The 16179-nt window shown below is 44.7% G+C and overlaps 1 protein-coding gene across 1 annotated transcript in view; it reads left to right on the top strand.

Moving 5' to 3' along the window:
* LOC138663939 (oocyte zinc finger protein XlCOF6-like) overlaps positions 1–16179 on the top strand; it is a 112746-nt gene that overhangs the window by 21408 nt on the left and 75159 nt on the right. Inside the window, exons 4-5 of the mRNA XM_069750313.1 lie at positions 8648–9803; positions 10208–10365. Coding sequence (XP_069606414.1) covers positions 8648–9803; positions 10208–10365 — 1314 coding nt within the window. The remainder of the gene's footprint in view (positions 1–8647; positions 9804–10207; positions 10366–16179) is intronic.

Below are 16179 nucleotides of genomic sequence, written 5' to 3' on the forward strand. Positions count from 1 at the left end.
GATCACGGTTAAATTTCAGTACCCCTTGCCATTGTTATCTGATTTGTTTGCTCGGATTAAGGGGGCTAGTTGGTTCACCAAGATAGATCTTCGTGGTGCGTATAATCTGGTGCGAATCAGGCGAGGAGATGAATGGAAAACTGCATTTAATATGCCCGAGGGTCATTTTGAGTATCTAGTGATGCCATTCGGACTTGCCAATGCTCCATCAGTGTTTCAGTCCTTTATGCATGACATCTTCCGAGAGTACCTGGATAAATTCCTGATTGTGTACTTGGATGACATTTTGATCTTCTCGGATGATTGGGAGTCTCATGTGAAGCAGGTCAGAACAGTTTTTCAGGTCCTGCGTGCTAATTCTTTGTTTGTGAAGGGATCAAAGTGTCTCTTTGGTGTGCAGAAGGTTTCATTTTTGGGGTTCATCTTTTCCCCTTCTACTATCGAGATGGATCCTGTTAAGGTCCAAGCCATCCATGATTGGACTCAGCCGACATCTCTGAAAAGTCTGCAAAAGTTCCTGGGCTTTGCTAATTTTTATCGTCGCTTCATCTGCAATTTTTCTAGTATTGCCAAACCATTGACCGATTTGACCAAGAAGGGTGCTGATTTGGTCAATTGGTCTTCTGCTGCTGTGGAAGCTTTTCAGGAGTTGAAGCGTCGTTTTTCTTCTGCCCCTGTGTTGTGTCAACCAGATGTTTCTCTTCCGTTCCAGGTCGAGGTTGATGCTTCTGAGATTGGAGCAGGGGCTGTTTTGTCGCAGAGAGGTTCTGATTGCTCAGTGATAAAACCATGCGCTTTTTTTTCCAGGAAGTTTTCGCCTGCTGAGCGAAATTATGATGTGGGCAACCGAGAGTTGCTGGCCATGAAGTGGGCATTCGAGGAGTGGCGTCATTGGCTTGAAGGAGCTAAGCATCGCGTGGTGGTATTGACTGATCATAAGAACTTGACTTATCTTGAGTCTGCTAAGCGGTTGAATCCTAGACAGGCTCGTTGGTCGCTGTTTTTTGCCCGTTTTGACTTTGTGATTTCGTACCTTCCGGGCTCTAAAAATGTGAAGGCGGATGCTCTGTCTAGGAGTTTTGTGCCCGACTCTCCGGGTTTGTCTGAGCCGGCGGGTATCCTCAAGGAAGGAGTAATTGTGTCTGCCATCTCCCCTGATTTGCGGCGGGTGCTGCAAAAATTTCAGGCTAATAAACCTGATCGTTGTCCAGCGGAGAGACTGTTTGTCCCTGATAAGTGGACCAATAAAGTTATCTCTGAGGTTCATTGTTCGGTGTTGGCTGGTCATCCTGGAATCTTTGGTACCAGAGAGTTAGTGGCTAGATCATTTTGGTGCCCGTCTCTGTCGCGGGATGTGCGTGCTTTTGTGCAGTCCTGTGGGATTTGTGCTCGGGCTAAGCCCTGCTGTTCTCGTGCCAGTGGGTTGCTTTTGCCCTTGCCGGTCCCGAAGAGGCCTTGGACACATATCTCTATGGATTTTATTTCTGATCTTCCCGTTTCTCAAAAGATGTCAGTCATTTGGGTGGTCTATGATCGCTTTTCTAAGATGGTCCATCTGGTTCCTTTGTCTAAATTGCCTTCCTCCTCTGATTTGGTGCCATTGTTCTTCCAGCATGTGGTTCGTTTACATGGCATTCCAGAGAATATCGTTTCTGACAGAGGTTCCCAGTTTGTTTCAAGGTTTTGGCGAGCCTTTTGTGGTAGGATGGGCATTGACTTGTCTTTGTCCTCGGCTTTCCATCCTCAGACTAATGGCCAGACCGAACAAACCAATCAGACCTTGGAAACATATCTGAGATGCTTTGTTTCTGCCGATCAGGATGACTGGGTGTCCTTTTTGCCTTTGGCTGAGTTCGCCCTTAATAATCGGGCCAGCTCGGCTACCTTGGTTTCGCCATTTTTCAGCAATTCTGGGTTCCATCCTCGTTTCTCTTCAGGACAGGTTGAGTCTTCGGACTGTCCTGGTGTGGATACTGTGGTGGACAGGTTGCAGCAGATTTGGACTCATGTAGTGGACAATTTGACCTTGTCCCAGGAGAAGGCTCAACGTTTCGCTAATCGCAGACGCCGTGTGGGTCCCCGACTTCGTGTTGGGGATCTAGTTTGGTTATCTTCTCGTCATATTCCTATGAAGGTTTCCTCTCCTAAGTTTAAACCTCGTTTCATTGGTCCGTATAGGATTTCTGAGGTTCTTAATCCTGTGTCTTTTCGTCTGACCCTTCCAGATTCTTTTTCCATACATAACGTATTCCATAGGTCATTGTTGCGGAGATACGTGGCACCTATGGTTCCATCTGTTGATCCTCCTGCCCCAGTTTTGGTGGAGGGGGAATTGGAGTATATTGTGGAGAAGATTTTGGATTCTCGTGTTTCTAGACGGAAACTCCAGTATCTGGTTAAATGGAAGGGTTATGCTCAGGAAGATAATTCCTGGGTTTTGCCTCTGATGTCCATGCTCCCGATCTTGTTCGTGCCTTTCATGTGGCTCATCCTGGTCGGCCTGGGGGCTCTGGTGAGGGTTCGGTGACCCCTCCTCAAGGGGGGGGGTACTGTTGTGAATTCTGTGGCAGAGCTCCCTCCTGTGGTCACAAGTGGTACTTCGGCTGATTCTCTCTGTGAGCTTCTGTTGGTGGAGGGAAGTGGTACTGCGGCTTCTGAGTTTCCTCCCTCAGGTGATCTGGTGAGGTCGTTAGGTGCTTCTCTACTTAACTCCACCTAATGCTTTGATCCTGGCTTCCTGTCAATGTTCCAGTGTTGGACTTGTTTTTCCCTGGATCATTCCTGTGGCCTGCTGCTCTGCATAGCTAAGTTCTTCTTTGCTATTTGTTTGCTATTTTTTCTGTCCAGCTTGTCTAATTTGTTGCTGGAAGCTCTGGGACGCAAAGGGTGTACCTCCGTGCCGTTAGTTCGGTACGGAGGGTATTTTTGCCCCCTTTGCGTGGTTTTCTTTAGGGTTTTGTGTAGACCGCAAAGTTGCCTTTTCTATCCTCGCTCTGTTAAGAAAGTTGGGCCTCACTTTGCTGAATCTATTTCATCTCTACGTTTGTCTTTTCATCTTAACTCACAGTCATTATATGTGGGGGGCTGCCTTTTCCTTTGGGGTATTTCTCTGAGGCAAGGTAGGCTTATTTTCTATCTTCAGGCTAGTTAGTTTCTCAGGCTGTGCCGAGTTGCATAGGCAGAGTTAGGCGCAATCCACGGCTGCCTCTAGTGTTGTTTGGAGAGGATTAGGGATTGCGGTCTGCAGAGTTCCCACGTCTCAGAGCTCATTCTTTGATTTTGGGTTATTGTCAGATCACTGTATGTGCTCTGACCACTATGTCCATTGTGGTACTGAATTGCCTCTCATAACAGGTCTGTTACCATTAGTACTTTACAGCCTAAATTTCTCTTATCTGTGACCCTGATTTGCTCATTGTCGTCCTTTTCTCTCATGGCATTTGTGGACTCAGGCGCTGCCCTGAACTTAATGGACTTAGAATTCGCCAGGCGCTGTGGTTTTTCCTTGCAGCCTTTGCAGAGCCCTATTCCTTTGAGGGGCATTGATGCTACACCCTTGGCCAAGGATAAACCTCCGTACTGGACACAGATGACTATGTACATGGCTCCTGCACATCAGGAAGATTGCCGTTTTCTGGTGCTGCATAACCTGCATGATGTTGTTGTACTGGGTTTTCCATGGTTACAGGAACATAATCCGGTGCTGGATTGGAAAACTATGTCGGTGATTAGTTGGGGTTGTCGAGGAGTTCATAGTGACGTTCCTTTGATGTCAATTTCCTCTTCCCCCTCTTCTGAGGTCCCTGAGTTTTTGTCGGATTTCCTGGATGTATTTGATGAGCCCAAGTCCAGTTCCCTTCCTCCACATAGGGACTGTGATTGTGCTATTAACTTGATTCCTGGTTGTAAGTTCCCTAAGGGCCGACTTTTCAATCTGTCTGTGCCAGAGCATGCCGCCATGCGGAGCTATGTTAAGGAATCTTTGGAGAAAGGGCATATTCGGCCCTCTTCGTCACCATTGGGAGCGGGTTTCTTTTTTGTTGCTAAGAAGGATGGCTCCTTGAGACCCTGTATTGATTATCGTCTTCTTAATAAGATCACGGTCAAATTCCAATACCCCTTGCCTTTGCTTACTGATTTGTTTGCTCAGATTAAGGGGGCTAGTTGGTTTACTAAGATTGACCTCCGAGGGGCATATAATCTTGTTCGTATTAAACAGGGTGACGAATGGAAAACTGCATTTAATACACCCGAAGGCCATTTTGAATACCTTGTGATGCCATTTGGGCTCTCTAATGCTCCATCTGTGTTCCAGTCTTTCATGCATGATATTTTCTGGAATTATCTTGATAAATTCATGGTCGTATATTTGGATGATATTTTGATTTTTTCCAATGATTGGGAGTCTCATCTGAAGCAGGTCAGGATGGTGTTCCAGATCCTTCATGATAATGCTTTATTTGTGAAGGGGTCTAAGTGCCTATTCGGAGTTCAGAAGGTCTCTTTTTTGGGTTTTATTTTTTCTCCCTCGTCTATAGAAATGGATCCTGTTAAGGTCCGAGCTATTCATGACTGGATCCAACCCACATCTGTGAAGGGTCTTCAAAAATTTTTGGGCTTTGCTAATTTCTATCGCCGTTTCATTGCCAACTTTTCCAGTGTGGTTAAGCCCCTTACTGATTTGACGAAGAAAGGCGCTGATGTGATGAATTGGTCCTCTGAGGCTGTTGAGGCCTTTCAGGAGCTTAAACGCCGATTTACTTCTGCCCCTGTGTTGCGTCAACCGGATGTTTCTCTTCCTTTTCAGGTTGAGGTCGACGCTTCTGAGATTGGGGCAGGGGCCGTTTTGTCTCAGAGGGAGTCTGATGGTTCTTTGATGAAACCATGTGCTTTTTTTTCCAGAAAGTTTTCGCCTGCGGAACGCAATTATGATGTCGGCAATCGGGAGTTGTTGGCTATGAAGTGGGCGTTTGAGGAGTGGCGACATTGGCTTGAGGGAGCTAAACACCGTGTTGTGGTCCTGACCAATCATAAGAATCTGATTTACCTCGAGTCGGCCAAGCGGCTGAATCCTAGACAGGCTCGATGGTCCCTGTTTTTCTCCCGTTTTGATTTTGTGGTCTCGTATCTTCCGGGATCTAAGAATGTTAAGGCTGATGCCCTCTCTAGGAGTTTTTCGCCTGATTCTCCTGGAGTCCTTGAGCCGGTTGGCATTCTTAAGGAGGGGGTGATTCTTTCTGCTATCTCCCCTGATTTGCGGCGGGTGCTTCAGGAATATCAGGCTGATAGGCCTGACCGCTGTCCAGTGGGGAAGCTGTTTGTTCCTGATAGATGGACAAGTAAGGTAATTTCTGAGGTTCATTGTTCAGTGTTGGCTGGGCATCCTGGGATTTTTGGTACCAGAGATTTGGTTGCTAGGTCCTTTTGGTGGCCTTCCTTGTCTCGCGATGTGCGTGCTTTTGTGCAGTCCTGTGGGACTTGCGCCCGGGCCAAGCCTTGCTGTTCCCGTGCTAGTGGGTTGCTTTTGCCTTTGCCGGTCCCTGAGAGGCCCTGGACGCATATTTCCATGGATTTTATTTCGGATCTTCCTGTTTCCCAGAAGATGTCTGTTATCTGGGTTGTTTGTGACCGGTTCTCTAAAATGGTCCATCTGGTACCTTTGCCTAAGTTGCCTTCCTCCTCAGACCTGGTTCCATTGTTTTTTCAGCATGTGTTTCGTTTGCATGGCATTCCGGAGAATATTGTGTCTGACAGAGCTTCTCAGTTTGTCTCTAGATTTTGGCGGGCCTTTTGTGCTAGGATGGGCATTGATTTATCTTTTTCTTCGGCGTTTCATCCTCAGACTAATGGCCAAACTGAGCGAACTAATCAGACCTTGGAGACCTATTTGAGATGATTTGTGTCTGCTGATCAGGATGATTGGGTGTCTTTCTTGCCGTTGGCCGAGTTTGCCCTTAATAATCGGGCTAGTTCGGCTACTTTGGTTTCACCTTTCTTTTGTAATTTTGGTTTTCATCCTCGTTTTTCTTCTGGGCAGGTTGAGCCTTCTGATTGTCCTGGTGTTAATTCTGTGGTGGATAGGCTGCAGCAGATTTGGACTCATGTGGTGGACAATTTGACGTTGTCTCAGGAAAGGGCTCAACGTTTCGCTAACCCCCGTCGGCGTGTTGGTCCCCGGCTTCGTGTGGAGGATTTGGTTTGGTTGTCCTCTCGTCATGTTCCTATGAAGGTTTCTTCTCCTAAGTTTAAGCCTCGGTTTATTGGTCCTTATAAAAATTCTGAAATTATTAATCCGGTGTCTTTTCGTTTGGCTCTTCCTGCCTCTTTTGCCATTCATGATGGTTTTCCATAGATCTTTGTTGCGGAGATATGTGGTGCCCGTTGTTCCCTCGGTTGACCCTCCTGCCCCGGTGTTGGTTGAGGGAGAGTTGGAATATGAGGTTGAGAAGATTTTGGATTCTCGTTTTTCGAGGCGGAGGCTTCAGTATCTTGTCAAGTGGAAGGGTTATGGCCAGGAGGATAATTCTTGGGTTGTTGCCTCCAATGTCCATGCTACCAATTTGGTTAGTGCTTTTCACTTGGCTCGTCCTGATCGGCCTGGGGGCTCTGGTGAGGGTTCGGTGACCCCTCCTCAAGGGGGGGTACTGTTGTGAATTCCGCTCTTGGGCTCCTTCCGGTGGTTGTAAGTGGCACTTTTGTGAGTTCTGCTCTTGGGCTCCCTCTTGTGGTTTCTAGTGGTAAGGCTGCTCCTTGGAGTTAGCTGTCATCAGCTGCCTCCACTTATCGTCTCTTCTGCTCAGCTATTTAAGTCTGGCTATTTCTTCAGCCTGTGCCACTTGTCAATGTTTCCTGGCTGGATTCACATCTCTGCTTGGATTCTCATGGTTTCCTGACCAGTTCTGCAAAGATAAGTTCTGGCTTTGCTCATTTCAGTCCACATGTTGTGGACTTATTGTTCTGTGCATTCTATATTTGTCCAGCTTGTCAGTATGGATTATTTCTGTTAGCTGGTAGCTCTGGGAAGCAGGTTTACCCTCCACACCTTTAGTCAGGTGTGGAGATTTTGTAAACTCTGTGTGGATTGTTTTGTAGTTTTTATACTGACTGCACAGTATCCTTTCCTGTCCTATCTATCAAGCTAGACTGGCCTCCTATGCTAAAATCTGATTTCATTTCTGCGTATGTTATTTTCCCCTCCTCTTACCGTCAATATTTGTGGGGGGCTATCTTTCCTTTGGAGATTTTCTCTGAGGCAAGATAGGTTTCCTGTTTCCATCTTTAGGGGAAGTTAGATCTTAGGCTGTGCCGAGGGGTCTAGGGAGCGTCAGGTACCCCCCACGGCTATTTTTAGTTGCGCTGCTAGGTTCAGGGTTTGCGTTCATTACAGATACCACCTCCTTCAGAGTTTGTCTCATGTTGTTCCTAAACCACCAGATCATAACATATGACTATCTGGATTAAAGAGATAATCATTCAAAGTGTGAAAACTGCTAATTTTTTAACATTTTTCTCAAATTTCTGATATTTTTTATAAATAAACACAAAACATATCGACCTAAATTTACCATTATCATAAAGTATAATGTGTCACGAAAAAACAAACTCAAAATCACTGGGATTTGTTGAAGCGTTCCAGAGTTATTACTGCATAAAGTGACACTGGTCAGATTTTAAAAATTTGGCTCCGTCACTATATTGTTTTTAAATGTTTTAAAAAAATTTGGCTTTTTGTATTTTCTAATAAAAATTGAAATTTGCATGGTGGTCTCTGTTTTGTGGCATGTTCCTTGTTCTTGTTTTTGTGTCATAGCTGTTCAGCTTCATGATGACCCCGCCTAACTATTGATAGTGCACCCCAGTTCAGTCAGTTAATTGCATTTTTTTTATAAAAGCCACTCATACTTGATACTGAAAACATAGAGATGTTTTGACAATTTTGTTTCCATTTTTTATCATTTCTAAATTACTAAACATGCATTTCAATCCTGTGATTTCCACAACATTTCATTCTGGGTGTTATAATTTCAATATTGATGAGTGTGGTACCTGTGGCATATTGTGGTACGTCTCCCACACTGCTCCCAAGGTTTAGCATTGTCTGCCAGGCTGACATCATGTCAACAGCACAGCAACCAATCAGTAAGCTGACTAGTTGCCACGCTATCAATGTAATATCAGCTCTGCAGCCAATGCCAGACATTGGGAGCAGTGTCAGAGACCAGTGGATCCCAGGAAGGTGAGTCCACCGCAAATAGTTTTTTTTAAAGCCAAATGTAGTGATGGACATATTCTATTTGAAAGGAAAGAATCCCTTCAATGGTATTGGTCAGTTATTCTGTCATGACTATGCTTACCAGCAAGGTTGTGCAACTGTAGAAAGCTGACGATGGATGAAACAGGCAGTGGATCCAAGGAATGTCTGGTAGTGAGGCATGCAGGGACTCCCTAGGAAACAGGAATTAGTCAATGACTGGCATTTTACTGTTTATGAAGTTAAAAAATAATCTAGATCATGCAGAGAAGTGAGGCAGATGGACGTATAAGCATGGGATGAGACAGGAAGCAGTTCAGGAGCAACCCAAGATCAATTTTTAGCAATAATTCAATGTCTATTGAAAAATAAATATGCATTTAATTTTTTGGGCAGGTAACTGGACCGTGATCTCAGAGAAAAAACAGTTATTTTCAGATTTTAATGCAAATGATCCTTGTATCACACTTGATACTTTTGAAGAGAATCCCATTAAGAAAAAGAAATATAACAAAAGGAATAGTGAACATCCAAGAGCACATACAAGAAAGAAGCCATTTTCATGTTCGGAATGTGGGAAATGTTGTATATCGAAATCTGATGTTACTAAACATCAAAGAATTCACACAGGGGAGAAGCCATTTTCATGCTCAGAATGTGAAAAAAGTTTTTCTGACAAATCATGTTTTGCTCGGCATCAGAAAATTCACACAGGGGAGAAGCCATTTTCATGTTCAGAATGTGGTAAATGTTTTAATCGGAAGAATAATCTTGCTACACATCTAAAAATTCACACAGGGGAGAAGCCATTTTTATGTTCAGAATGTGAAAAAAGTTTTCCTTACAAATCATCTCTTACTCAGCATCAGAAAATTCACACAGGGGAGAAGCCATTTTCGTGTTCAGAATGTGGTAAATGTTTTATTAGGAAGAAAAATCTTGCTGCACATCTGAAAATTCACACAGGGGAGAAGCCATTTTCATGCTCAGAGTGTGAAAAAAGTTTTTCAAACAAATCATCTCTTGCTCAGCATTGGAGAACTCATACAGGGGAGAAGATATTTTCATGTTCAGAATGTGGGATATGTTGTATAAAAAAAATTGATCTTACTAAACATCAGAGAATTCACACAGGGGAGAAACCATTTTCTTGCTCAGAATGTGGGAAATGTTGCATGTCAAAATCTGATCTAATTAAACATCAGAGAATTCACACAGGGGAGAAGCCATTTTCATGCTCAGAATGTGGGAAATGTTGCATAACGAAATCTGATCTAACTAAACATCAGAGAATTCACACAGGGGAGAAGCCATTTTCATGCTCAGAATGTGGGAAATGTTGCATAACGAAATCTGATCTAACTAAACATCAAAGAATTCACACAGGGGAGAAGCCATTTTCATGCTCAGAATGTGGGAAATGTTGCATAACGAAATCTGATCTAACTAAACATCAAAGAATTCACACAGGGGAGAAGCCATTTTCATGCTCAGAATGTGGGAAATGTTGCATAACGAAATCTGATCTAACTAGACATCAAAAAATTCACAAGTGAAGAAACCATTTTCATATTCATAATGTGGGAAATGTTTTACTCAAAATCCACATTTTATTAGACACCAGAGAATTCACGTAGGTGAGAAGTAGTGATGAGCGAGTATACTCGTTGCTCGGGTTTTCCTGAGCATGCTCGGGTGTTCTCCAAGTGTTTTGGTGTGCTCGGAGATTTAGTTTTGTCTATGCAGCTGCATGTTTTGCAGCTGCTACACAGCCTGAATACATGTGGGGATTCCCTAACAAACCTGCAACCCCCACATGTATTCAGACTGTCCAGCAGCCGCAAATCATTCAGCTGTGTTGATAAAAACTAAATCTCCGAGCATGCCAAAATACTCGGAGGACACCCGAGCCTGCTCGGGAAAACCCGAGAAATGAGTATACTCGCTCATGATTAGTGAGAAGCCATTTTCATGTTCAGAATATGGGAAATGTTTTACAGGGAAATCACAACTTCTTAAACATCACAGATGTCACACTGGGGAGAATCTATTTTCATGTTTAGAATGTGGGAAATATTTTAGAGATAAATCACATTTTTTTATGCATCACAGATGTTGTACAGGGGGAAAACTATATGTTCAGAATGTGGAAAACGTTATAAACGGAAAAGAAATCTTACTACACATTTGAAAATTCGCACAGGGGAGAAGCCATTTTCATGTTTAGAATGTGGGAAATGCTGGTCTTCAAAATCTGATCTTGCTAAACATAAGATAATTGACACAGGGGAGCAACCATTTTCATATTTAGTATATTGAAAATATTTTCAATAGAAAAAAACTCTTACTAGACATCTGAGCAATCACATGGGAGTAGCCATGTTTTTGATCAGAATAAGAGAAATGTCTAGTTACATACTGGAGAAGTCACGCAGGGGAGAAGTAATTTTCATTTTCAGAATGTTGGGAACATTTTGTTACCTATTTATTTTTTTACTCAGGAAAATCACACAGGTAGGTAGACACTTTCTTTTAAATAATTTACTTTGCAAATTGTATGAGTGACATTCTATGTAAATTCACATGTCATCATATAAGAGCTATGGAAAACAATTTAAATCACTAAATGATTACTAATATATGTGAGCAATTACCAATAAGCATCTATAAACTGATTGGTGCACCTTATTAGAGCCACCCATCTATTAGTACATTGGACATCCTCTGGCCTTCCTAAGTGCATCAATTTCTTGTTACAAAAAATTTAAATGTTGGCCCATGCAGGCTGAATGTCTTCTTGCAAGTGTGGCAAAAGATTGAATCTCTGTTTACTTCTTCCATTTCTAATTCCCACATCAGTGATTTTCTTGTTTGCAAAAACAAAGCGTCACTTGTGGGGGGGGGGGGGGTTTCCACTCTTTAAGCACATCAGGGACTCTCCAAACCAGACATTGCATCTGCTAATGATTCCAGCAAATTTTGAATTCAAAAAGTCAAATGGCTTTTCTTTCCTTTCGAGTTCTGCCATATGCCCAAACAGTAGTTTTCCTCCACATATTGGGTATCTGCGTGCTCAGGAGAAATTGTACAACAAATTTTGGGATCCATTGTTTCCTGTTACCCTTGAAAAAAAAAAAGGGTTTAAAATAATTTTTTTGCGAAAAAAAGTGAAATGTTCGTTTTTTCCTTCCATATTCCATTAATCCCTGTGAAGCAACTGAAGGATTAATAAACTTCTTGAATGTGGTTTAGAGCACTTTGAGGGGTGCAGTTTTTAGAATAGTTTCACTTCTGGGAATGTTCTGTCATATAGGCCCCTCAAAGTCACTTCAACTGTAATGTAGTCGCTAAGAAAATGGTTTTGTAAATTTAGTTGGAAAAATGAGAAATCGCTGGTCAATCTTTAACCTTTATAACGTTCTAACAAAAAAAATTATGTTTCAAAAATTGTGCTGATGTAAAGTAGACATGTGGGAAATGTTATTTATTAAATATTTTGCATGATATAACTCTGATTTAAGGGCATACAAATTAAAAGTTTGAAAATTGCTAATTTTTCCAAATTTTCGATATTTTCACAAATAAATGGAAGTGAAATCTAACAAATTTGACCAGTATCATGAAGTACAATGTCACGAGAAAATATTCTAAGAATTGGTTGGATCTGTTGAAGTATTCCAGAGTTATTACCTTATAAAACAAGTTTTTTTTATTGTTATAAAACTCAATATAATTGTTTTTTCTTTTGATAGTTTTATGCACTTAGACATTCCAAAATATTGTTCCTCTCTAGCTTTGATAACAGAGTAAAAACTCCTGAAAGGGACATAATGCTAATCTCATGCGCGGTATAGTTGTGTTGATGACGTCAGTTAAATGACCGCCAACAAAGGTGTAGGTTTTCTGGCACCCGGAACAATAATTCAGTTAGGCGCCACTCTCACCATCCTCAGTTTATTTGAGTAGTGGTTGTGAAATCTCTACCAGAACCTGCTCTTGAGACTTCAGCTTCTGTAGCCAGATGCTGTCGTATTAACTCTGCTGGCAGCTCTGGTGATAGAAATGTCACAACCTGAAGCTCTGGACACTGGCCTTTTTAGCCACTAAGGTTAGATTGATGGCACTATAGTTCTCAGCCAGTCTGACAACATAGGTGTTTGTGCTTCTAGCTGAAGTTATCAGCTCCCTGATCCAGCCAATTGGAGAGCGCCACACAATACTAAGGCTTCCAGCTTGCTGTTGGAAGCTGTTAAAGATAGCTTAGTGTTTACCTTGCTTGGTGTGTGTCTTCTGCTCCTGTTTTGTTTAGTTTATTCCTGTATTGACTCTGGCTAGTTTTTCACTATTTTTATGGATCATGATTTTGTTCCTGTCATGACGTCTCTGCTATGACCCTGGTTGGTGACCTCTCCAACTTTCCTGACACATTTTCAGGTGACCATAATGTTTTTTTTCTTCTAAGACAATCCCTAGCTTGTATTTCAGGCTCCACCAACTTTCATCTGGTTCTGAGAACCAACATGTGGAACTCATCATATACCTGCTGCAGGGAGACCTCAGGTTTGGGCCTTCTCCTAATCCCTTGATGCTCCAGAACTATCCACTGTAGAATCATTTTTTGAGGCCTTAGAGCTGAGCAAATTTACAACTGACAATCTGCAGCTCATAGTAAGCCAGCTTAATACCTTGAAAATCATTAGAGGAAGAGAGGTAGCTGGGGAATGCCTGCAGGCCAAACCAGATTGAACAGTGGGGCTGTCAATCAAAATGCTTACAGCTCAGCATTCTCCAGTATCGACCAGATGACATGGATTGTCATTTGAAAATTGATAGTACAGCTCATCATAGATCTCATTGGGTGGCTGAGCTGTCATGGCATCCCTAGGCCACAGTCAGCCCTGAAACCGTGACAATTATACAGAGTTTTGGCGTTCAGCCACAGACTCACAGTGAAATGACTAGGCACATGATGGTTGGTTTATTTCTGGACTCTGACCATGTTAAGGACATGTTGGTGATGTGATGTCCCCTTCTTCTGACTCTTGATACTGCCATGTCTCTGGCTATCTGTCTTCATAGACGTTTGCGTGAACACAGACAGGAACATAATACTGACTCTGTACCTTCTCCTAAGACTTGTTCACCTATTATCCTCACTGAGGAACCCATGCAGATTGGGGCAGGGCCACCATCAGGGCATTAGTGCCCTGACTGGTGTATGGGGCCCAATGACCATAGAAGGCCCACGTCGGACACCATCTCTTCTGGTCATTGGGCCTCAGCGGCAGTTTCAGTTAAACTATCACCGTGCAGGCCTGGGCCCACACAGCAATAGTTAAAAGCAGCCAGCCAATCTGAGGCTGACATCAGCGCGCATGTTGCCGGCGTATGACGTCATTGTCATTCACCTGGGGGTGCGAGCTTGAACTTCATGGAGGGAACATTGCCACAGGAGCATGGCAAGGTAAGCAGAAAGGTTTTTTTTTTTTTATTGAAAGCAGCAGGTGGGCAGGATGGGAGACATGGGCGCAAGATGGGAGACACATGAGGAAGAATAAAGAGACGGGGCAAGAATGGAGACATGGGGCAACAATGGAGACACAGGGGGCAAGAATGGAGTCAAAGGAGGTAAAAGTGGAGACACGGGGCAAGAATGGAGATACAGGGCAAGAATGGAGACACAGTGAAGAATGAAAACACGGGGCAAGAATGGTGACACGGGGCAAGAATGGAGACATGGGGCAGGATGGAGATGGGGCAGGATGGAGATACAGGCGGCTGGATGATGGGGCAGGATGAAGACAGTTGGGGCAGGATGGAGAGAGATAGGGCAGGATGGAGACAGATGGGGTAGGATGGAGACAGTTGGGGCAGGATGGAGACAGATGGGGCAGGATGGAGACAGTTGGGGCAGGATGGAGACAGATGAGGCAGAATGGAGACACAGGCGGCTGGATCATAAGGCAGGATGGAGACAGATGGGGCAGGATCATGGGGCAGGATGGAGAAAGATGGGGCAGTATGGAGACAGATGGAGACACAGGCGGCTGGATCATAGGGCAGGATGGAGACAGATGGGGCAGGATCATGGGGCAGGATGGAGAAAGATGGGGCAGGATGGAGACAGATGGGACAGGATGGAGACAGATGGGGCAGGATGGAGACAGGTGGGGCAGGATGGATACACAGGTGGCTGGATCATAAGGCAGGATGGAGACAGATGGGGCAGGATCATGGAGCAGGATGGAGAAAGATGGGGCAGGATGGAGACAGATGGGACAGGATCATGGGCAGTATGGAGAAAGATGGGGCAGGATGGATACACAGGCAGCTGGGTCGTAGTGCAGGATGGAGACAGATGGGGCAGGATCATGGGGCAGGATGGAGAAAGATGGGGCAGGATGGAGACAGATTGGGCAGAATGGAGACAGATGGGGCAGGATGGAGACACAGGCGGCTGGATCATAGGGCAGGATGGAGACAGATGGGGCAGGATGGAGACAGATGGGGATGGATGGAGACAGTTGGGGCAGGATGGAGACACAGGCGGTTGAATCATAGGGCAGGATGGAGACACATGGGGCAGGATGGAGAAAGATGGGGCAGGATGGATACAGATGGGGCAGGATGGAGACAGATGGGGAAGGATGGATACACAGGCGGCTGGATCATAGGGCAGGATGGAGACAGATGGGGCAGGATCATGGGGCAGGATGGAGAAAGATGGGGCAGGATGGAGACAGGTGGGGCAGGATGGAGACAGGTGGGGCAGGATGGAGACAGATGGGGCAGGATGGATACACAGGCGGCTGGATCATAGGGAAGGATGGAGACAGATGGGTCAGGATCATGGGGCAGGATGGAGAAAGATGGGGCAGGATGGAGACAAAGGGGGCAAGAATTGAAACACAGGGCAAGAATGGACACATGGGGCAGGATGGAGACGGGGCAGGATGGAGACACAGGTGGCTGGATGAGAGGGCAGGATGGAGACAGTTGGGGCAGGATGGAGACAGTTGGGGCAGGATGGAGAAAGATGGGGCAGGATGGAGACAGGGAGAAGAATGGAGATACGGTAAGAAAGGAGACGGGGAAGAATGTAGATACAGGGCAAGAATGGAGACATGGGGCAGGATGGATACACAGGCGGCTGGATCATAGGGCAGGATGGAGACAGATGGGGCAGGATCATGGGGCAGGATGGAGAAAGATGGGGCAGGATGGAGACAGATGGGGTAGGATGAAGACAGAAGGGGCAGGATGGAGACACAGGTGGCTGGATCATAGGGCAGGATGGAGACCGATTTGGCAGGATCATGGGGCAGGATGGAGACAGATGGGGCAGGATCATGGGGCAGGGTGGAGATAGATGGGACAGGATCATGGGGCAGTATGGAGACACAAGGGGCAGGATGGAGACAGATGGGGCAGGATCATGGGACAGATGGAGCAGGATCATGGAGCAGATGGGCAGGATCACAGGACATCACATGGGGCAGAATGAATACTGATGAGGGCAGAATAGGAGAACATATAAGGCCAAAATGGGAGAACATATAGCTGGAGCCAGGAATGAGACACACGGGGGGCCAGGATGGGGGATATTATTACCTTAGGGGCTAATTAAGAGTTATTATTACTGCAGTGATTTTTTTTTTTTTTTTTTAGGATACTGTTTTAAATGGGGGGGGGGGCGGTCCTGTTGCTGTGCAGAGTGACACTATGTCGCCTTTTTTTCTTCATGTGGTGTAGTGTAGAAGTTGGGAAAAAATTGAGTAATGTGTTTTGCAAGCAGTGCTCTAGATAACTGTGCTATTGCTGTGTGGTAGTAACATGTTGTCCAGCCATGGTGTCACCGTATTTGTTCCTTGTATGTGCTGTTATTTGGTCACTGTGGTGGTAATATGTGGTCTGGACATGGTGTGGCG

The sequence above is a fragment of the Ranitomeya imitator genome, chromosome 2 (assembly GCF_032444005.1).
Source record: "Ranitomeya imitator isolate aRanImi1 chromosome 2, aRanImi1.pri, whole genome shotgun sequence".
Taxonomy (NCBI): domain Eukaryota; kingdom Metazoa; phylum Chordata; class Amphibia; order Anura; family Dendrobatidae; genus Ranitomeya; species Ranitomeya imitator.